The sequence below is a fragment of the Momordica charantia genome (assembly GCF_013281855.1).
Source record: "Momordica charantia cultivar OHB3-1 chromosome 5 unlocalized genomic scaffold, Mcharantia_2.0 BLBB01000005.1, whole genome shotgun sequence".
In the NCBI taxonomy this organism is placed as follows: Eukaryota; Viridiplantae; Streptophyta; class Magnoliopsida; order Cucurbitales; family Cucurbitaceae; genus Momordica; species Momordica charantia.
In genome coordinates this window covers 15,049,553-15,073,969 of record NW_028275163.1, presented here as the reverse complement: position 1 = coordinate 15,073,969, position 24,417 = coordinate 15,049,553, and the positions used below count along the sequence as shown (strand labels likewise).

The following is a 24,417-nucleotide window of genomic DNA, read 5'->3' as shown; positions in this document are numbered from 1 at the left end:
AAGCTCAGACAAAATGATGCCAAAGGTAAAGTATCTCCTTTTTGAAAGGGTGACCATTGAGGGTATAATTGAGGAGCTTTGAGATATCTGTGGTCAATGCAGTCGACCAGCCAAACAAGGAAAGAAGCTTATACCATAAGTTTGAAGCCAAGTCACAAGTGACAAAAATGTGCCCGATGGTTTCACCATGATGCTTGCACAAAATGCACCGGTGCGGGGAGATACTCATGAAGGGCATACGTCTTTGGAGTTTATCATGTGTATTTATAGCATGGAGACTAGATTCCCAAAGAAAGAACTTAATCTTTTTGGGGTAGTGGTCCTTCCATATGGTTCGGTACAGAGAGGGTGAGACCTGGGTTGTTGTTGACCGTTGTATGTCTTTGATGAGGGAGGAAGTACTGAAATGCCCATTTGGTTCCAATCTCCAGATAATAATGTCCCTGTTGGATGTGAGGCAGATTGTGGAGAGATTGTGCAAGAGAGATGTCAGCTCCATAATCTCTTCATCCTTTAGATGCCTTCTAAATTGGATGTCCCAAGAGTTGTCTATTGAAGACCATAAGTCTTGTACAGTGCCCAGTTTTCTATTGTGCGAGGCAAAAAGCTGGGGGTATGTGTTGCAGAGGGGTTTTGTGTTGACCCAAATATCTTTCCAGAATCTTGGGAGGGAGCATATACCCACTTTGTATACTATTCTGTAAAAAAACAGGGACTTATGGTTGTCAATGTCCCTCCACAAACCCTTGGTTCCGTTTGGTAGCTGGTTTCGGTGGTCTGTGATGGCGTATTTTGCTACAATAACTTTCCTCCATAGGGCAGAATCCACCATAAGAAATCTCCAGCTCCATTTGGCAAGAAGAGCCCTGTTTTTGTCTTTGATGCAGCAGAGACCAAGCCCCCCTTCTTCAATGGGCTTCTGGACTTGTTCCCATCTGACCAAATTGTGAACCCCCGTGTTGTTGGTGCTCTTCCACAAGAAATTCCGCATGACTTTTTCGATGTCCTTGGCCACTTTTGTTGGGATGGAGAAGATAGAGAAAAAATAGGTGGGCAGATTGGTTAATGCGGCTTGTATGAGGGTGAGCCGTCCCCCTTTTGAAATATGGGAGTGATCCCAAGAGCTAAGCCTTTTCCTCACTTTCTCAATGACTGGGTCCCAAAAGGATGCTGTTTGAGGTTTACCGTGGAGAGGTAGGCCAAGATAAGTGGTGGGACAAGAACCTTTTCTACAGACAAACCTAGATGCCAAGGATTCAATAGCAGATTCCTCCAGGTTTATTCCGAAAACTTCTGTTTTTTGGAGGTTGGAGTTTAGTCCAGATGCTTCTTCAAAGGATTTGATAATGCTGAAAAGATTTGTTACCTTAGTGTCGTCCATGGTAGAGAAGAGAATAGTATCGTCGGCAAATTGGAGATGATTTATCTGTAAAGGCGGGCTGCCAAGAGTGAAACCCTCAATGATATTGTTGGTGGCTGCGCGGGACAAGAGTCTACTGAGACAATCCATAATAAGAATAAAAAGGAATGGTGAGAGAGGGTCACCTTGCCTTAGTCCCCTAGTGGCCTTGATCTTACCTCTAGGTTTCCCGTTGATGATGATCGAGAAATTAGCTGATGAAATACACCCTCTAATCCATTTTCGCCAACGTATCCCAAATCCCTTTGCCTCAAGAATGCTGTCTAGGAAATCCCAGTCAACTTTATCAAATGCTTTTTCAATATCGAGCTTTATCACCACCCCTCTTTCGAGTTTCCTTTCCCATGCGTCAATAAGTTCATTGGCAATAAGCGAAGCATCCAGAATTTGTCTATTAGCAACAAAAGCAGATTGGTATTCAGTTATGGTAAAGGGAAGGACCTTTTTTAGCCTCTCCGAAAGGACTCTCGCTATAATCTTGTACATACAGGAGATCAAGCTTATTGGTCGATAGTCACTGACTGTCCGAGCATCAACTTTTTTCTGGATTTAGCAAATATAGGTCTCGTTGAGGCTAGCATTAATGATTCCATTCCTGAAAAAATCTTGGAACACTTTCAAGATATCTTGTTTGAGAATGTTCCAATACTTTTTGTAGAATTCGGCGGTGAAACCATCTGGGCCTGGCGTCTTATTGATTCCAAGGTCCTTGACTGCTTGCCAAATCTCTGCCTCTAGGAAAGGAGCTTCAAGGAGGTCTCGTTGTTGGAGGGATATGGGGTCCCAATTTAAGGATGATGGTAGTTGTCTGGTACCATTCTTTTTGGTGTACAAATCTGAATAGAATGATACAAATTCTGTCTCAATCTCTGCATCATTCACTAAGCTGTTGCCATCACGGGACAGTAACTCAAGGATAGAGTTCTTTCGATGCCTAGCAGCCACCACCCTATGGAAAAAACCCGTGTTCAAGTCCCCATCTTGCAACCATTTCAGTTTACAATGCTGGCGCCAATGAGCCTCTTCAGATAAAGCTAAGGAGAGAAGTTGTGCTTTTAGTGAGGCTCTATGGGTGATTTGTACAGCTTGTATGGTGCCATCCTCCTCCAAGGAGTCTAGAACGGCCAATTCTGATAATAGCTGCATCTTTCGGCTCTTGGCATTTCCAAAAGTCTCTCCTTTCCAAGCTCTAATGATCCCTTTAAGGCTTTTCAATTTTTGAATGAAACCATGTCCAGGCCATCCTCTCAACGGGTTATTAGTCCACCAACTTTCGATCAATGGGAGGAAAGAAGCATGTTGCATCCAGGCGTTTTCAAAACGAAAGGGAGAGGGGCCCCATTGGTTTATTCCAAAGGATAATTGAATCGGGAAATGGTCGGATGTTTCCCTGTCTAAACGATTAACCACAACGTTAGAAAATTTTGTAAGAAAGGGTTCAGTGCATAAGAGCCTGTCTAGCAATGATAAGTGAGGAGTATCCCTCATGTTTGACCATGTGAAGAGACCATTGTTTAGGGGAAGGTCTATCAAGCTGGATTCAGCAATGAAGTTGTTGAAGAAATTCATGCTACAAGTGGGTCTTCTGTGTGAGGATTTTTCAAAGGACCACCGAGTGACATTAAAATCACCTCCCAATAGCCAGCCTTCATTGCAGAGGAAGGAGAGATCCTTCAGTTCATCCCAAAAAAGACCACGGTCTCTAGCCTTAGAAGGGCTATATATTCCTGTCAACCAAAATTTAAAACCATCAGCGAGGGTGATAAGAAGTGAGAGGGAGAAGGCTCCAATTTTGATATCCTCCACAATAAGGGCTGGGTCATTCCAAAGAATGACGATGCCACCAGAAGCTCCAATAGATTCTTTGAAGGCCGAGGCAATATTTCTCGAGCCCCAGAGAGATTTAACAAGAAATCTGTCAACTTTGGAGATTTTAGTCTCTTGTAGGATAGCAATGGTAGGGTGGTGTTGTTGAATGACACTCTTCACATGGGCTTGTTTCTCCTTTGAGCCAATACCCCGAACATTCCAAGATAGAATATTCATATAACATTAGATGGCCCACCATTGGTAAGGGAGGAGGAGGAAGGGCCATCGTAATTGATGGATGAATAAAGCCCAGCTAGTTCTCTGACATATTTGGTTTGTTTTTCTGGTCTTGTGATTTTTTAGGGGTCTTTGTGGGAAGAGGTAGAATGCCTAGACCCACAGAAGTTAACCAGGGTACTACAATTTGGAGGTAAGTCGAGGGATGAGTGTTGTGATAAAAAAAGGGGTAGGATGAGGGAAGGGGCGTGATAGATTCATCAACTGGTTGCAGCACATTGAATTCTTGTGTGAGGTGTATTTCAGGAGGGAAAAGTAGAGTAGGTGAGAGGGTTAAGGGAGGAGAGAGAGGGGGGAGGGTGGCGTGTGATGATGGATAAGGGCTAGAGATGTAATTTTCAGAATCCAGCTCAGAGGGGAGGGGATTTGTAGTCATTTTGTTCCCAGACACGAGGAACGTCTTTTTTGATGCAATCTCAACAGGTATGTGGGGAACATTGTTTAGGGTAATAGGGTTTGGGAGTGGGGATAATTTTGGATTAGGATTAGGTGGGATGATAGGTGGAGTGTCAGAATTGGGTGGGAGGATAGGTGTAAGGTCAGAACTGGGTGGGGTATCCGTTGTGTGTAATGTGTGGCCCAGCTGTAAAGTTTCAATTAAAGGCCCATCACAGTCTTCCAAAATTTCTTTCCCTTTTAAGCTTTTTGTTCCCAGCTCCAAGGAGGGTTTTGTTCGTAGGTCGGTGGATTTTGCTGGAAAGGGGTTTGATAGGCTGCCCCTGACATAGCTCATACTGGGAACTGCCGGCTGCTGTGATTTGTCTGGTACACGGCAAGAGAGGCTGTCTGGTTGTGAAGCTTGAGGGTACGGACCTGGGAGGCCGTCGCCACCGCTGTCCGGTCGAAGATCATGTTTTTCCGGTGGCAAAACCCCATGGATTCCGGCTAAAAAACCAACATAGTGTTCTGTGACAAAAAAAGGGTCAATCTGTATGGTCGATTGTACCTGTTCGTCCCCGTCTAAGAGAATGGTCTTCGGTATAAAACCTGTGGCGTTCTTTTTGACTCGGATAGTGGCTTCCATAAGATCCAGTCTTGAGAGGGTTTTCTTAGACGCCTCAATGTATCCACCACATTTATTGCCGATGAAGTAAAAAGTTTCTTCATTCCACAAGTCCAGAGGTAGGTTACGGATTTTGATCCAACCTCCATAAGAGGGGACCACGGTGGAGGCTAAGGAGGCCTGGCTATTCCATGGGGCAAATTTTAAGTGATAAGAACCCACTTTTTACCAACCTGTAATGGATGATAGGATTCGAGCTTGTTCTTTGTCTTCACATTTGAGAAGGGCCCTATCTGCTGCAAATGGGTTAACAGTACAAAAGTGGCAAATGCGGGCTTGTAGAGCTCTTATGATTTTAAACCATTCATCATGAAAATTCTTCCGAAAGACAATGATGGAGGTGTCCAGGTTGGTATGAGCGTGTGGGTAGCTCTACAATGTGGTTTCCTTTCGAGAAAAGTTCCCCTGTGGCTGAAATTTGTCCTTCTTTAATACCTCACAGAATGATAACGGGGGATTGGTTTGTGTCTGGTTGGTAGGGGGTAGAAAATGCACAGGGTTGGTTGAGGATGCAGGGATGGATGGTAGGAGAGTCTTATCAGAGGAGTCTTTAATGATGTTGTGGAAAGAAATCCAGCCTTTTCTGTTTTCTCCAACTGGGACAAAGATTTTGTTGATGCTTCCGTTATTATCCAGCTTAGCAATCTCAGCTAGGGTGCCTTTTTTGTTGGATGTCTTTTCAACCCACAGAGTCTGTTCATCGATCCTTGTTTCCTTGAAGAATTTTTGATTGATGGGCAAGTGTATGAGTGAAGCAAAACAAGTTGAAACCCATGTGAGTGAGGACCAATGGATAGAAAGGGAGGACTTGTATTTTGTGAATTCAGTGAGTTTGACACGGCTGCCTCTGTATCTGTTGTCCACAACCAAGGTTTTAAAAGGCTTGAGGCGGGCTTGAGGCTTTTTCTCTAGGAGAGGCGAGGCGTAAGCCTTGAGGCGGTATGAGGCGTAAGCCTCATTTTAAATAGAAAGATAAAAAAAATAAAATTCATAAAAGATAAAACATTAAATTTTGTATTCCTAATATTATAATGTTCCTATAAAAGCATAAAACCCACATAATAATGACAAAAAGAAAAATCTTGATAGTCTATCCAACTTTCTTGAGATAAAAATCTAAAGCTCGTCTACGACATCATTATCACTGTCACTAATAGGATCTTCCATAGAGTCATCGTCATATCTAATTGCTCCATCCTCATTTTCATTGTCACTTTCAATATCCACCCATTCCTTTTCATCCAATGTCATCGGCATCTTCCCTTTATCTGTTTACGAAATAAATTTTGGAAATTTAAAAGTTAGAACCTAAGTTAATATATGTAACTTATAAGTTAACATTGAAATTTAAAATTAAAATAATTTCCCATAAGTCACATACCTTTACTTCTAGATTTTGGTTGTTTTGTCTTATCACTGACGTCTCTCTGTTGAGTACTATTTCCTTCTCCAAGCTAAAAAAATATTGATGTTAGGATCATCATCATGCTCAATAAAGGCATCAACTCCAAATTCACCATCCCTAGTGTTCTCAACAATCCACTCATCATCAGACGCCAAATCATCTAGTACCAATGGATCTTCTTCCTCTTTGAGAGCCTTTCGCTTCAAGTGCTTATCCTTTAATCTTTTATTGTACATGATATAAACTAAGTTATTTAACTTAGTTGTACTCAAACGATTCCTTCTCTTTGTATGCACCTATCAATATGAGACATAATTTATACTAAATTTAGCACCAAAGTCTCAAACAATTGGTTGCAAGTTAAAAAGGAAAATTTTCTATAAACCTGATTAAATGTACTCCAATTACGCTCGCAACCAGATGCTGAACAAGTAACACTCAAAACTTTGATGGCAAATTTAGCTAGTTCTGGTGTGCCATCGCCAAATTGAGTCCACCAATCAACTACATTGTCGAATATCATATCAAGTTAGGAAACCAAAACTAAAAGAAATAATAGGTTATATTTCATCTTCACAATGCTTACCTCGAGATCGCTTTTTGCAAGATGCTATTGCCTGTTGGAAGCCAAAAAATCCTTCCCTCCTTCGAAATGAATCAACCTGAAGATCAGCTTTTACTCTTTCAACTTCATCGACAATCATTTTGTCGATACATGTATATAAACCCAACTTGATCTCTGGATGAGTGGAAAAATTATTATCATATTGGAAATGTGGATTCAAGAAATATGCTGCGGCATGTAAATGTCGGTGAAGTTGAAATTCCCACTTTTCATCAATAATGTTCCATATCTCTTTGTAGCTTGCTTCCTCCCCTCCATGATTTTTGGCAATCTCCTCCTTTGCTGAATCCATGGCACCGTATATAAATCCCATTGCAGGCACCTTTTCAGAATCAACCATTCTCAAAACCCCCACTAAAGGTTTAGTTGTCTTAATTGCATATACCACAGCCGGCCAAAAATGTTTGTCACTTAAAATTATTCTCTTAACTTCCTTCCCTTCTGGCTTTTTTGCCCAAACACTATCCTGCCGTTGCTTAGAAGTAAACATTGCTTGTAATGGTTGTTTAGATTGGCAAATGCTTTGCAATGTCAAATAAGCAGTAGCAAATCTGGTGGTGGCTGGACGAACAAGCTCTCTCTTCGTAAAAGACCTCATCAATGCTAACACCCATCCATGATTATAGATAAAGTTGCTTACTTTTTTTGCTTTTATCAAGGCATTCTTATGTTGAGGCAGTTCACCAAGCTTCTCAAGCATCAAATCGAGACAATGGGCAGCACATGGAGTCCAATATAAATGCTTTCGTTTTTCCATCAACTTTTTTCCTGCCGACTTGTAGTTTGATGCATTGTCTGTCACAACTTGAACTACAAGATTCTCTCCAATTTCATCTACTACGTCATCCAGAAGCTGAAATATCATATTTGCATCCTTTATAGCATCTGAAGTGTCAATAGATTTCAAAAATACCGTTCCACTTGGTGAGTTTACAAGAAAGTTAATCAAACTTCTTCCTCTCATATCCTTCCAACCATCAGATAAGATCGACACTCCAGTGTTTACCCATGTCTTGCGTATGTCATTCAAAATATTACGTGTAGTCTTCATCTCCTCTTTCAAAATCCATGAACTCAGTTCATGCATACTTGGTGGTTTCAAACCTCGACCAAAAAAAACCAATGGATCGACACATATTTACAAAAGAAGGACTTCTTGCCACGTTAAATGAAATACCATTTTAAAAAAAAAACCTCCCAATGTCCATACACACAGAATTACGAGCCTCCTTCGCATTTGTAGGAGTGACTTGATTTTGAACCTTATTTCCACCATCGGCATCAACATCACCAACATCAGTCACCATGAATCGATCCATTGGTCCTCGAATTCCTCTCGAAGAAATATCACAACTACTTGAAGTTGCACCATGATAATATGCACCTCCTTCAACCATTTCTTCAAATTCCTTCTGACTAGTCATCTTAGTCGTTTCTCCTTTTTTGAGATAATCTTGAATCTCTTCTTTAACCTCGTTAGGAACTTTATTACATGGTGCAACATTTTTATGTGTTCCTCCAAGATGATCTTTCATTCTTTTAACACCTCCTTTAATAACTTTGTTACAAAAATTGCATTTCATATAAACATAGCATTTTCCTATTGCACCTTCTTGCACCTCAATACCATACTTCCATGCTGGATCTTTTCTAGCCCCTTTATTTGTTTTTTTAATATTTCCAACCATCTAAATAACAAGAACGATGAAAGTATTAGGAAAATAGAAAAGGAAAAAAAAAACAGAATAAAAAAACCGAAAAGAAAAAGAAATAAACAAAATAAAAAAATTGAAAAAGAATTCAAAACGCTAGTAAGTAACAAGTAACAAATAAACAAAAGAAAAGATCAAAGAAAATAAAACAAAAATGAAAACATAGATAAAGGAGAGAAAAAAAAACAGAACTTAAATAAACAAAGTTAAAATAGCAATAAAATAGGATTGATAAATAAACGAAAACTTAAAAAGTAAAAATAAAAAGGATAGTTAAACGAAAGAAAAAAAAAGAAGAAAAAAACAAATCTGAAAGTTGAAATTAGAATTTTGGAAGTTTAAACTGGCAACCAAATCAAGTTATAAAACATTAAAAAAAAAAAATAACAGAAACGTGAACATGGAGAGGAAAAGAGAGAGAATAAACAAAAAGTCATACTTTTCTGTTGTAGCCCCACCACCACCACCGCTTGATTCCTATCACCGCTTGAAAGTTGAAATTCTGAATTGCTTTGCCTTGTCTGTTAGTGCTTCTTTGGTTGGGTTTTATTTGTTTTTTTTCCAATTCCTTTTCAAATCTTCCACGACTTTTCGTTCCCAAATGGTAATAATAATATTATATTAAAATCTTCCTAGTTCTTTGAGATTCCAAGGCAAATAAATAGTTGCCTTTTCAGTTTTAGTCTTTTACAATGATCGAGGATGCTATTAAAAGCTCATCACCACAAAGGCCGGTCAAAATAAAATTCATCCGGTCAAAATAAAAGGCTTACGCCTGTCAAGCCTTAAAGGCGTACGAATAGAGAGGCGTAGCCTCTTTTTATTTATATAAGGCGTAGGTATCGAGGCCTTTTTTCCCCGCCTCGCCTCAAGGCGCACGCCTCGTTCGCCTTTTGAAACATTGTCCACAACAACAGAAAATCGCTTTCGTTCTATGGTAGTGGTACGAGCAGAAAAGGTGTTCTTGAGAGACATGGTTCAATGGTGGGGTAGCTAGTGGAGACATGGGGAGGGGGGTTGGGGGGCAGAGTGGGTGGGTGGAGCGGTGGAGAGGGAAATGGAGAGAGCTAAGAAGCACGGACACGGACACGGGACACGGACACGGACACGACAGGACACGGCGATACGTCAATTTCTAAAAAACTAGGACACGGACACGCTGGGGATACGTTATTTATTTATTATTTTTTTTAAGATATAGGTAAATTTAACATAAAAATGCTAAATATACTTCGCTAAAAAACATAAATGTCAAGTAAATTTATTGGGTTGAAGATGTACCCCACTAAAAAGCATAAAAATAGTAAATGTAATCCACTAAAAAATCCTAGAGAAGGATTTGAATTTGATTATTGGGTCGAAGTTGTCATCCTAATTTAGTAAATCATATTCTACTCCAGTTTAATTCATATGAAATTAGGGAAAAAAGGAAGTAAGAATAGAGCTTATTTAATTTAACTCACACAAACAGAAGGGTGGGTCACTAGGTAGCGTTTTAGGGTTTTTTTTGTAGTTTAAGTTGTTGAGATTTCAGCCAAACTTCTTGGACTTCCAAAATTGGGCTAAGGAAACAATATTTTTTTATCTGGCGTGTCCCTCCCGTGTCCAAAACGTGTCCCCACGTGTCTGAAATTAAAATAAAAAATTTAATATTCAGACACTTTAAATTGCGTGTCGGACACGTGTCCGGAGCGTGTCCGGACGTATCCGTGTCCGACACGTGTCCGACACAGACACTCCTCCTTTTTTGCCGTGTCCGTGTTTTATAGGGAGAGAGAACCCATGAGACTACTCTTTAAAGAAGACATGTACTTGTGTTACCTGACTTTGCGATGACGTTAAGTAGATTAAAGGATGGTGTCGTCAATGAATCTTGATACTGTTGGAACTTAGCAAACTCTTCCACAGAAATCGTAATTAACTTGTTGGCATCATCAGGAGTAGATGCAACATGTGTAGACTGAGTCTTCTGACCTTTATTCAACAGCTTTCTACATTCTCGCTTTGTATGGTTGGACTTATGACAATAATTGTACACAACGATTTCTCCTGAATTCGATTTCTAAGCACTAGAATTCCATCGTTGGGTGTTTGAACTCGTAAAATTCCCTTCGTGGTTGTTACCTCGGTACACATTTGTACATCCGACCAAAGCACTGTTAGACTGGGATGATAGGATGGGTTTTGGCTTCTCAATGTGAAGTACTTTAGTTTATGCCTCCTCTAAAGATGCGATTTCTGAATCAAAGAGTAATTGTTCTTTGGCCACATCAAATCTAGGTGAAAAACCATCCAGAAAACTCATAATTGCTAGCTGTTCGTGTTAGGCAAGCTGAACTTCTACATCAGTACTAATTAAGGGTAATGCATCAAGCTCTGCATAGATTCTTTTGCGCCTGCATAGATTCTTTTGCGCTTGATTAACTAACTTGTAAGATATTGTTCGCTAAACTTAGGTTGGTAGAAGTCCTTGCAAATTTCAAACGTTCGATTAACGTTTCCTTTTCTAGAATAAAGGAATTCCAAGTATTTAATTAATTCTTTGATAGACTCACATTGATTAACCATTCCAATAATCTCACTCTCAATCGAATTCCTGATCTCTAGAATTAGTCTAGAATCATCTTGCAACACGGCTTTCTTGTTCCCAACCTAAGGTGGGATCTTCAGTTATGTGATCGTCCATATCAATGCTAAATGATGAATGTTGATTTTCCATGTAGAGTAGTTGGATCTAGTCAACTTACGTTATGTGATTTTTGATATCATCGGGAATCATCTCAAGCGTCACCATTGTTAACCATTGATTAATATTAACAGAAACATAAAATTGCACTGAGACAGACCAAACCAAATATGGGAGAGGAAAAAAATCGAACCAGAGAGCCGAATCGACTGAATCGAACCAATTGAACGAATAACACTTTTTTCAATACATGAAACCCTAGCAACCCACGATCTTGGATGGTAACCAAAATCCCACGACAGTGGTGAGCTACGGACAACATGGTGAAGAGGATAGAGATGGAAAAAATATATATTGAAAAAATGATGAAAAATATAGAAACAAATATAAAATATAAAATATAAAGAGGAAAAGAAGTGGAAGGAAGAGAGAAGTGACGTTGGGGGAAGGAGAGAAGAAAGAGAAGGTGTGAGAGTGGGAGGTTGAATGGCTTGGGGAATGGAAAGGGTAAGGATTCCCCCATCGAAACCTTTTGGATGAGTGGGTGAAAACCTCTCTATAAATGTCTTCTCGTGCTCTATTCTCTTAAATGCAATAGGCTTTTTAAATTGTCTTTAATTGCTCAAGTTAAACCAATAGTTACACTTCTATAAAGCTTTGCAGTATGTCGATGAAGTTGGTGAGATATTGTTCAAAATATTGTAGATATTTTGATGTTTTCCTACTAACATTTTTGATATACAAAAATATGGGACAATATATTATATTATTTGGGGGATAGTGACTGTCCCCCTCATATCGTTATAGATAGGTTGAATTTGGCCATGTATTGCCAATATTCTTTGTTGAGTAGTATAACAAGTGAGGGAGAGATAAAAATTACCTTTAGAGAGGTCAGTAATGCCTTGATTAGTAGAGTTATGCTATGTTGGCAATATATTGCCTATATTTTAAACCTTTCTCTTAATTAAATCTCCTTTTTTAAAATGAAGGACAAAAAAGATTTGCTTGTAGTTGGATTTCTACTTCCAAAGAATTTTTACTTATTTAATTGCGTTTGCCTCCTTATGCTATTAGATGTGGAAGGATGTTTAGCCCTCCCATTTTTTATGGTAATTTTGTTTCTTATGTATTAAATGTGATTTCGTCTTTTACTAAAGCTATTTATATGTTATTTACGTTTAAGAATTTTTCCATGGAATGACACGACTTTAAATATTTTGAAAATGTCTTCTACAACCCTGTTAGATATGTATCATGTGTTGTGGGCTGTCCCATTGAAGGAATGGTGCCCCCATCAAATGTAGCATACGTTGCTAGGGAGCTTTACAGAATGGGATGCTCTGAAATTTCCCTTGGCGATACAATTGGAGTTGGTACTCCAGGTAAACCATTGGAATGGTTTTACTTATTTATTTATTATTTTTTTCGTAAGAAATTGAGAAATATATATTGTTGGAACCATGGTACTAAATATCGGACATGTCGGTATGTTGACGTGCTTGATATATTGACAAAGGAAAAAATTGTTTTTCCTTAAAATCATCGATATTTTGTCAATATATCGATATTTTGCCGATATTTCGGAGAAATGTCGAAAAATAAAACTTTTACTAAAAATTTAAACTAAATAAAATCTGACCCAATTAACTCATTTATCGAGTCCATACACTTTCGGTCAGCCCAATAGCATAAGATCTAGCCTAGATATTCTAGAATCCGGGGAGATGAGTATTTATAGGAAATTTTCAAGTTCCATCCTACGGCTTTGTCGATATGGGACAAAAAGAATGACAAATTTTTTCTTTATTTTATCGGCTTTGTCGATGTGGGACAAAAAGAATGACAAATTTTTTCTTTATTTCATCATTTGAGTTCAAAACTTCAAATTTCTTTATTCTCTCTTATTTTCAGTACACTCTTTCTTGAATCCTCTATTATTTCATCTTTCTTCTATCATATTTCAGGAATTCAATTTATTCTCCTTTTTCAAGTTATTTATTTTATTTATAAATATTTATTGAGATAGATGGTGTTTTTTTTTTTTTTTTTTTTTTTTTTTTTTCCTTTCGTATATGACTATATCTATATTTCTTATTTTTTAAAATTATGAAACTAATAATATTATGTCTATTTAAATATGCAACCATAATTCATAAAAAATCAATTATAACACAAATAATTTTTTTATTAACTAATTCTAATGATCTTATCAAAATTTATTTGTTTACTATCATTTTGTTCAAATTTTTTTGTTTACATTGACATTTTTATATAAATATTATTATGTAGGATAATTAAAAATGGTCAATTATAGCCTAAAGCAATCAATTAGAAAAAAATTGATTTAAAAATAAAAACAAACTTAATTTTGTTTCGGTGTTTTCATTGCAACGACATTTCAATAAGTATATTACTTGTATATTTAGATATGATTGTTAAAAGTGACTAGTTATAGGCTAATTAAGCTACCACTAAAATCATATTTACTAATTCAAAAAATCTGCATCAATATCCACAATTTTCGTGATTTTCCCCGAAATATCCGTCGACATCGACATTTTGAACCTTGGTTGAAACATATCATATAGTAAGAAGGTGGATGAGATATTCCCACAAGGCCAAAGGGCTACAAAAAGGAAAGCCCAATTGGTCCAAACAAGTAAAAAGATTGTAGTTAAAAGGTTTAAATGAGAACTTTGGATGGATGTAAATAGCTTTACAGAGTCCCAAAAATCCTCAAGACTCGATGCTCTCTCTTTGAAGACCCTTTGGTTTCTCTCCTACCAGACTCTACAAAGGGTAGCCATCACCACATACATTGGACCATAAGACTCTAGCTTGTGCTCTAAACAGGCCGTGCCTAAGCTGAAAGAAACCTCCTTCAGTACTGTTGAGAAAGCACGAGTGAGTGTCAAACCAAATAAATTAAGAATAAAAACCCAAACAGCATTAGCAAATGGGCAACGGAAGAAAAGATGCTGCTGGCTCTGCAACCCTTGCTTTCACGTGAGGCACCAACTTGGGGAGAAGGATAAATTTAGGTTTTCCTTTGAATCAAGTGCATGTATTCAATTTTACTTGAGTAAACACCCAAAGAGAAACCTTTTGACCATCTTACGAATTTTAGCCTTCCAATTAATCTCCACCAAAACTAACCATCATGGGATGACCCAAGTGGTCAATGAGGGCCAATGTAAATAGCAAAGAACTTAGAGGGAATGAGTTCAAACCATGATGGCCACCTACCTAGGATTTAATATCCTATGAGTTTCCTTGTTAACCAAATGTAGTAGGGTCAGGCGGTTGGCCCGTGAATAGTCGAGGTCGCTCGGATACACGGATATCAAAAAAAAAAAAATTAATCTCCACCAAAACTGGGTCAAAAGGTGATGGTCTTTGTTGAGTGCTGGTACTATGGAATTGACCGTGAAGCTACCATTGCTATGAAGAATCCAAAATTTAGTCTCTTCCACTAGAAGACCGAAGTGGAGCAATGAGGTTTAACAAACCAATCCATTCTCTGCTTTCACTGTCAGTAAGATTTCTTCTCAACAACAAATTCCACCCATTATGCTTTTCTGGCTAACATTAACTTACTTCAAAGCCCTATGAGTTAGCCACTCTGTAGAGCCTCTGGGAGGAGGATATGAGATTGGTTTCACCCATACAAAGATCTTCCAGAAAAGGATTTTCTTGCCCTTCCGAAGTTTCAGCTTGTACAACATTTGGTCCATTCATGAATCTCCAGCCCGCTTACTTGGAATGGTTTTTTAAGTTTCTTATAGTTTAAAATCTGGTTGACACTTGACATGGACAAAATCTATCTTCTAAAGGCATTTTGGCAAACCGGGGAAATATTATGTCATAATTTAATTTAGTATCTGCACGTGCATCTCTGTAAGTCTTGAGCTTAATGGTGTGTATTCTAGTCTATGCCTATCATTTGAAATTGGTTTGATGAAACTGATTTCATCCATTAAAGGGCATCAGATAATTGCTCCATACCTGGAGGCCTATGCATTTGTTGATTTTCACTGGCTTGTTGAGATGTTTGCATACCCAGCAAAATGGAAAAGTTTGTTTAGATGAGAAATAATTTTACTGAGGGGGAATCAAAGTAACGGATGAATTGGCTTGGTGAGAGTTTAAGGATAATGCTCGCTAGAGTTCTATGGTCTCATGCCACAAGAGCTTTGGTTTTGCTCTTTTGGAAGGAGATAAATGACAGGTTTTCTTAAAGATAAGTCAAATTATAATTGGAGTACCTTACTCAAATCCTTCCATAACTATTCTACTTCTACTATCATCCTAGATGGGAGGCCTTCTATTTGATTCCTCCACTCGGCATGGGGATGTATTACCCATGACCTGTAGCAATTGATTTGATTCCTCTCTGGCAGCATGAAGACGTCTTGCCTTATTGCCTTGAGGTTGTTTTGCTGTCTGTTGGTTAATGAAGTTTATCCATCGTTCCGTATATTTTAAAATAAAACTTCATTGCATTTTGTGAGACCATGCTGAAGTGTATGTTCCCAGAGTACTCTATGTTCAAAGACTTAATTCTCAAACTGAGAGTCTTAAGTTTACAGATCAGAGAATGCGAAGAGTGCCTCCTTGTTGAAACATCCCTCCAATTATTACATAGCTTAAGAAGCCAGTTTCTGAGAGCCTCATGTTTTTTAATCGAAAGGGAGCTGGTCCCACTTTATATTGTCAGTTTCAAGAAGGATAGGGTAGTGGTTTGAGTATGTCGAGGACTAGGATCCTTTTGATTTCTGGCTGTCGGAATTTATGGTTTCATTTGTGAGAGAAGAAAAGTCTGTCTCTGCTGTAAACTTTTGTTAATTTTTTTCTTAGAATACACGTATTCCATTAAATTCTTACAAACTTATTGAAAGGATCAAATGATGTTAAATCACCAAATTTGCAGGGTAGGATTATCTCCATAGTTTCTTAAAAAGAAGAATTTCCCTTCCTGAACTCTTCTGTATTCTAAAAAATTCCTCAACAATTAATCTTTTAGATAGTTTGTTTTTTAGAATCCTTTTCGGACAGTAATCTTTCTAACTCTTTGAAGAGTCATCGGCAACATTCCTGTTTTAGTTACCAGAGCCAGAGCATGAATACTTCTTCCCACATGAAAGAATTGAATTCGGTACTTGGCAGATGGAGGAAATTCAGTTTTCATATTATTAATGAAAAGTTTGTATCTTGTTAAAAAAAAAACAAAAAACAACATTCCTGTTTTAGTTAATTTTAGTTCTTATTAGTTCTTATCATTGCAGGAACTGTTATTCCAATGCTTGAATCTGTAGTTGACGTTGTTCCAATTGGAAATCTTGCTGTTCATTTCCATGACACTTATGGGCAAGCTTTGTCCAATATCTTAGTCTCGCTTCAGGTAATCTCTACTTTTCCTTGGTTTTAATTTGTCGGAATCTACCAATCCTAAAAACATCTCTCACAATTAGTTTTTTTTTTTTTTTTTCCTTTTTTTCTTTTAATACAACATGTGGAGGTGGGTATTTGAACTCACGACCTTTTAGTCGAAAATAGGTGCCTTAACCAGTTGAGCTAATTCCAAGTTAGCAATTAGTTGATTTTTATATGGCAAGAGTTGATTATCCCTTGGCATCTAAAACCATTTTATTCCTTTTATAAGAAATTGGAAACTGGATTTTATTGGAAAAAAAGATGTTCATCCCAAATCGTCCAATACCCTTACCATTAGGGCACCCTTCGGGGTGTAACTCTCTCTTTCTTATACACATATTTTGAATCCTTTCCTTTTGTTCTTTTTTCATTCTTTTTGATTTTTTCCTTTGGCGGAAGGAAGGGGGATAAAACCTCCTCTATACGTGTTTGTTTTTATTATGATAAGATACCATGTTTAAAGATTCCAAATGAAAATAACATATTAAAAATTGTTTCTTATCCAAAAAGAATAATAATAATAATAGCATGATGTAAACGACCAGAAAGAACATTAAACCAAAACATTACAGTGATGATATTTTTGCAGCACTTAACATTTGGATGCTCCCTTAGTCTAAGAAGCACAGACAGTTGGATATGACACAGACATGACGACATGCTATGTGTCACACTGTCACTTGAATTTTTTTTAAAAGAATATAAATATCTGTTTTTTTTTTGTCGATGGGTGTCAGAGAACCGCAAAGTAGGAAGGAGAAGGAGAATAAATGAAGGAGAAGGAGAAATGGATAAACGAAAAGAAAATCTGAGAAGAAAGAAGAAATAGAGAACCGGTGGGTGTCAAAGAACCACAAAGTAGGAAGGAGAAGGAGAATAAATAAAGAAAATCTGAGAAGAAAGAAGAAATAGAGAACCAGTGGGTGTCAAAGAACCACAAAGTAGGAAGGAGAAGGAGAATAAATAAAGGAGAAGGAGAAATGGATAAACGAAAAGAAAATTTGAGAAGAAAGAAGAAATAGAGAAGAGAAAGAAGAAATGGAGAAGAAGAAATGGAGAAGAAGAATTGAAAATGAAAGATGAAGGAGAAGGAGAAAAATTGCCTGAGAAAAGGAGAATAAAACCGCAAATGAAGGAGAAGAAATGGAGAAAACGAAAAAGAAATATATGGCAGAGAATGGGGAGGAGAGAATAAAGAAAACCTAGGGCCAGTGGGGTGGAAGAGATAAAATCTGGAAATAAAATGGGAGAATAATAATAAAAAAAAAGACGGGAGAGCAAATGTGTGGTGTAACCACTTATGAAGGAAATATGGATTGTATTAGATGACACCAAATGATACAAATGGCCCCTTATGACCAGTTTGTTGGTGTGTAGAGCTGTAAATAAAGTTTTTAAGTGTGCTAGGTGATCATTTCGAGTTTTACTATATACTAATATGTCATCAAAATACATGTTAGGGCTCCGATTACTAAGACATATTCTAGGAGGGGTAAGATGGGAAATAACCCGAGGGGTAGTATGGGTAATACCCTGGGAGAGGCCTAACGGCCAAGAGAGAGAAAGTATCTACCATATTGGAGGGAGTGAGGGAGGTATGGGAGAAAAAGGGGGAAGAAGGGATTGGGGGGGGGGGGGTAGTCTGTTTTTGGAGCATTGATCCTTGAGTGAAAAGGAAGGTAGGAGAGTCACCCACCCTCTCGAATAGGTGGGGTATCTTGTAATCGCCTTCGGGCTCGTTTCTTTTATCTAGCAGTAATCAGAGAAGTTCGATACCTTACAAATTGGTATGAGAGCCGTTTGAATCTGGGAATAGTTCTTGACGATGACTGTGAAAGAATTGGAATCGCGATGCGAGGCCACCGAGAAGGATGTTTCCGACATTAAAGGAGCGATCGCGACTTTGTGCGTCAAAGTGGAAGAACAACGGGCGATGAGCGAACGAATCCAGAAGATGCTGGAAAGTTTCATGTCAGAGATAATTGGCGGTAAGACTTCGTCGATTACGCAGCTGGGCGAATCGTCGGTTCATAAGGACAAACAGAAGGAGGATGCGATGCGAGTAATCCAGATCAATGATCAGAATTATGATCGCAACAAATTCAAGAAGGTAGAGATGCCGATATTCATAGGTAAGGATTCTGATGCCTGGCTATTTCGTGCTGAGCGCTACTTTGAAATCCACAAACTGACCGATGAAGAGAAATTGATTGTGTCGGTAATAAGTTTCGACGGGGTGGCATTGGTTGGTACCGATGGCATGAGCCAAGAGATCGATTTACAGATTGGGAAAATTTGCAAACGCGGTTACTTAATCGATTTCGAAAGACGAAGGACGGACGCCGGTGTGCACGGTTGCTGGCCATTAAGCAAGAAGGAAGCGTAGAGGATTATCAAGAGGCGTTTGAAGCCTTGTCGGCACCCATGCCGTACCTCCCTGATGAGGTCTTAGAGTCCGCCTTTCTGAATGGCCTGGATCCGGTGATACGTGCCGAAGTGTTAGCTACGGAACCCCAAGGTTTGGAGCAAATAATGCGCAGGGCTTAGTTAGTCGAGGATATTGCTACGGCAGTACAGGAAGCAGGGGAGGGGGTCGTTGATCAGAATGCGAAGGTGAATGCGGCAATGGGGAAGACGACGATGAAAACACCGGAAGTAACTACAACTCCAACTCGGACCGTCACATTGGCCAGTAAGACAGGAACGGCAACGACGACTAATACGACCTCTGTGGTCACGCCTGCGAGGAAGGGAACTCCCTAGAAACGATTAACAGAGGCTGTATATCAGAAAAGGAAGGAAAAGGGATTACGTTTTCGTTGTGAAGAAAAGTATACTGTTGGCCACAAATGCCGGAATCAAGAGCTGCGAGTTTTTGTAGTACATGATGAGGAGTTATACTCAGAAGAAGAGAATACCCCTAAGGTAGGGACAGTCGAGGTGGCAGAGGAAATCGGAAAGGCAGTGGAATTTCGTTTGAACAAGATCGTGGGCTTAACTACTCCGGGTACTATCAAAGTGAAGGGAGTTATCCAAGGCCGGGAAGTGGTGGTAATGCTAGACTGTGGTGCCACCCACAACTTTGTCTCCCAAAGAGTAGCGGAAGAGTTACAAATTAAACAATCTGATACATACAATTATGGAGTGATCATGGGATCAGGGGCAGGAGTGAAAGCCACGGGAATTTGTTGTGGAATTGTGCTAGAATTAACGGGGATTACCGTGGTCGAAGATTTTTTTACCAATTGAGCTAGGAGATCTGGATGTCATACTGGGGATGCAGTGGCTCCAGTCAATGGGGAAAATGGAAGTTGATTGGCCGACTTTGTCCATGACTTTTACAAGGGGAGATAAGAAGATCACAATTAAAGGCGATCCCAAGCTAACGAGGCTGGAAGTGTCTCTGAAAAGGTTGACAAAAGGATGGCAAGTCTCTGACCAAGGGTACTTGATAGAATTAAGGCAATTGACTGCCCATATGTTGACAGAGGAAGGGGAAGGAACTGAGGTGGAAACCCATTACCACGAAACATCCAAGAACTCCTGGGAGAATACGAGGATGTCTTCCAAAGTATGGGGCAACTACCTCCATCTAGGAGTGTAGATCATAGGATACAGATCAAAGAAGGGGAAGCTCCAGTGAATGTCCGCCCTTACCGATATGCACATGTGCAAAAGGAGGAAATTGAAAAACTCATCGAAGAGATGATTGAGGGAGGGATCATCAGGCCAAGCGTGAGCCCATATTCAAGCCGAGTGATTTTGGTAAAGAAAAAAGATTGCAGCTGGAGGTTTTGTGTTGACTATAGGGCCTTGAATAATGTGACAATACCAGAAAATTTTCCCATCCCAGTAATTGAGGAGCTGTTAGATGAGCTACACGGTTCACGGATCTTTTCGAAGATTGATCTAAAAGTTGGCTACCACCAAATTAGGATGGCACCAGAGGATATTCACAAAACTGCCTTCAGGACTCATGAAGGTCATTATGAATTCTTGGTGATGCCCTTTGGGCTGACCAACGCTCCATCTACATTTCAATCCCTCATGAATCAAATTTTCAGGCCGTTCCTCCGTAAGTTCATCTTAGTCTTTTTTGATGATATCCTAGTATATAGCCCGGATCTAACTACACATGAAAGACACTTAACTGTGGTGTTTAATTTGTTGAGGGACAACTCATTGTGTGCGAATTTGAAGAAGTGCCACTTTGCGCGTGAAAGAATCGAATACCTGGGCCATTGGATCTCTGCAGGTGGGGTGGAAGCTGATCAGGAGAAAATACGAGCAATGATACAGTGGCCCATTCCTACCACCCTTCGGGAACTCAGAGGATTCTTGGGCCTCACAGGATACTATCGAAAGTTTGTGGCGCACTACGGTACCTTAGCAGCACCCTTAACCCGCTTGCTAAAGAAAGATGCCTTTGAGTGGGATGAGCAAGCAACAGAAGCTTTTGAAAAGCTCAAGAAACCAATGGTAACCTCACCCGTCCTGGCGTTACCCGACTTCAGCTTGCCTTTCATTATCGATACGAATGCGTCAGGAACCGGGTTGGGGGCGGTACTAATGCAAGAGCAGCGTCCAATTGCTTTCTTCAGTCATACATTATCAGCGCAAGGGCAAGCGAAGTTTGTTTACGAATGAGAATTGATGGCAGTAGTGTTGGCTATTCAACGGTGGCGGCCATACCTGTTAGGCCAGAGGTTCGTGGTGAGGACAGACCAACAAGCTCCCAAGTACCGTTTAGAGCAACGGATAGTCCAACCGGAGTATCAAAAATGGATATCCAAACTGCTGGGATATGATTTCGAGATCCAATACCGTCCTGGATTGGAAAATAAGGCAGCCGATGCTTTATCAAGGATGCCGGTAACCCCACGGTTGGCTACTATGGTCGTCCCCGCTATCTTAGATGCGGAGGTGATTAAGAAGGAAGTGTGGGAATCCTTATTACGAAAAGATATTGAAAGATCTCGAGGCAGATGGGGATAGTGTTCCTAAGTACGGTCTTCAACAGGGAGCTCTCAAATATAAGGATAGATTAGTTGTATCCAACAAGTCTACGCTGATTCCTGCCCTTATGCATCTATACCACAACTCTGTTTTGGGTGGGCATTCGGGGTTCCTGCGAACGTATAAGAGGATGACAGGGGAGTTGTTTTGGCCGGGCATGAAGAGTGATATCCAGAAATATGTGCAGGAATGTTGTGTTTGTCAGCAAAATAAAGCTCTCTCGACCTCTCCAGCAGGATTGTTACAGCCGTTGCCAATACCCGAACGCATTTGGGAGGATATCACCATGGATTTCGTGGAAGGGTTGCCCAAGTCTTTGGGGCACGACACCATTTTGGTGGTGGTAGACTGGCTTAGTAAGTACGCCCATTTTATTCCCCTATGCCACCCATTCACTGCTAAGGTATTAGCGGCAGCGTTTGTCAAAGAAGTTGTTCGACTTCATGGATTCCCAAGGTCAATTATTTCAGATCGAGACAAGATATTCCTAAGCTACTTCTGGACAGAATTATTCCGTTTACAGGGGACCAAGCTTAAGAGGAGCACAGCTTACCATCCACAAACGGATGGACAAATGGAGAGGGCAAACCGCAGCTTAGAAACTTATCTACGTTGTTTCTGCAATGACACTCCAAGGGCTTGGGGAAAGTGGATATCTTGGGCGGAATATTGGTATAATACCACATACCAGGCATCCACCGCGACCACTCCTTATCGGATAGTATATGGCCGCGATCCTCCACAACTACTCTTTTATGGCAGTCAGAGGACATCAAATGCCACTCTGGATCAACAGCTAGCGGAACGTGATGCCGTGATAGAAACAATTAAGAACCACTTAATTCAGGCACAGGAACGGATGAAGAAGTTTGCAGATGCCCATCAGATTGAGATGGAATTTGAAGTAGTAGGGGATATGGTTTATCTGAAATTGAGGCCATACCGACAGAAATCCATACCGACAGAAATCCTTGGCCAAGAGGAGGAATGAGAAGCTACGACCCAAGTATTTCGGCCCTTTTCCTATGGAGCGACGCATCGGGAAAGTAGCCTATCAACTGACTTTACCCCCCGCGGCCGTGATACACCCTGTGTTCCACATTTCGCTGTTTAAAAAAGCTAAAGGCGATAGACATGTAGTGCAACCTATGACTCCATTGTTGACTGAGGAAATGGAGTGGAGGGCCGAACCTGATATGGTCTTTTGCCTATTTGGCAAATGAGACTACGGGAGACTTGGAAGTGCTGCTGAGCTGGAAGGGATTACCTGAGGATGAGGCCACTTGGGAATCGGTTGCTGATATGATCCAGCAATTTCCTGAATTCCACCTTGAGGACAAGGTGTTGCTGAATGATGGGGAAGTTGTTAGGGCTCCGATTACTAAGACATATTCTAGGAGGGGTAAGATGGTAAATAACCCGAGGGGTAGTATTGGTAATACCCTGGGAGAGGCCTAACGGCCAAGAGAGAGAAAGTATCTACCATGTTGGAGGGAGTGAGGGAGGTACGGGAGAAAAAGGGGGAAGAAGGGATTGGGGGGGGGGGGGGGGGTAGTCTGTTTTTGGAGCATTGATCCTTGAGTGAAAAGGAAGGTAGGAGAGTCACCCACCCTCTCGAATAGGTGGGGTATATTGTAATCGCCTTCGGGCTCGTTTCTTTTATCTAGCAGTAATCAGAGAAGAAGTTCGATACCTTACAATACACAACAATAAATTTATGCAAGTAAGGAAGAAGAACTTGGTGCATAAGTCTCATGAAGGTACTTGGAGCATTTGATAAGCCAAAAGGCGTGGCCAACCACTCGAACAACCCTTCGTTGGTTTTGAAGGCTGTTTTCCATTCGTTCCTTGGACGGATGCGTATTTGGTGGTATCTGCTACGAAGGTCTACCTTAGAAAACAATTGGGCGCCTCCTAATTGGTCTAGGATGTCGTTTATTCGCGGAATATGGAATCGATACTTGTCAATTATAAGAAAAATAATTCTCTTGTATTCTTTCAAAGGATTGATACAAGACTATAAATAGTTGTCACAAAGAAGAAACTAAAATGAAATTCTAGCCTGTTAGGATAATAAGGAAAACATTTACCTACTAGAACAAGAAAAGCCTAATCTAAATACAATAGGAAAAAATAATTTAACACTCCCCCTCAAGTTGGTGAATGAATATTCTTCATTCCCAGCTTGTTAACCAAATGCTCAAAGTTGTTGTTCAATCATTTTGTAAGAATATCTGCTATTTGATTATTTGTTGGTACAAATGGAGTGCATATGAAGCCGCTGTCTAATTTCTCTTTTATGAAGTGTCTATCGACTTCAACATGCTTGGTTCTATCACGTTGAACTGGATTATGTGCAATACTGATGACAGACTTATTATCACAATAAAGTTTCATAGGCCCTTCCCATGGAACCTTCAAATCTTTTAAAATAATCTTTATCCAGAGTAATTCACAAATGCCCAATGCCATTGCTCTAAATTCTGCTTCTGAACTTGATCTTGCAACTACATTCTGCTTTTTACTTCTCCATGTTACTAAGTTTCCACCTAAGAAAGTACAATAGCCAGAAGTTGATTTCCTATCGTCTATTGATCCTGCATAATCTGCATCTGTATAAACTTCTAGATTGAGTTTATTGCTTTTCTTAAATAGTAATCCTCTCCCAATAGTGTTCTTTAAATAGTGAAGTATACGATACACTGCTTGAAGGTGGACTTCTTTTGGACTATGCATAAATTGACTCACCACTCCTACAGCATACGCAATATCTTGTCTTGTATGAGAAAGATATATTAATTTTCCAACTAACCTCTGATAAGTTTCCTTATTTACTGGAGGACTCTCTTCAGCTGCACATAATCTATGATTTTGATCAATCGGCGTTGTCATTGGTTTGCTACCAAGCGTTCCCGTTTCAGACAATAAGTCAATCACATATTTCTGTT

General features: G+C 39.6%; 1 protein-coding gene across 3 annotated transcripts in view; it reads left to right on the top strand.

The window, feature by feature from the left end:
* LOC111021337 (uncharacterized) overlaps window positions 1–24,417 on the top strand; it is a 47,368-nt gene that overhangs the window by 13,047 nt on the left and 9,904 nt on the right. For all 3 annotated transcript variants that reach the window (XM_022298258.2, XM_022298257.2, XM_088124036.1), the window contains exons 7-8: window positions 12,266–12,402; window positions 16,306–16,421. In XM_022298258.2, the coding sequence (XP_022153950.1) occupies window positions 12,266–12,402; window positions 16,306–16,421 (253 nt within the window). The remainder of the gene's footprint in view (window positions 1–12,265; window positions 12,403–16,305; window positions 16,422–24,417) is intronic.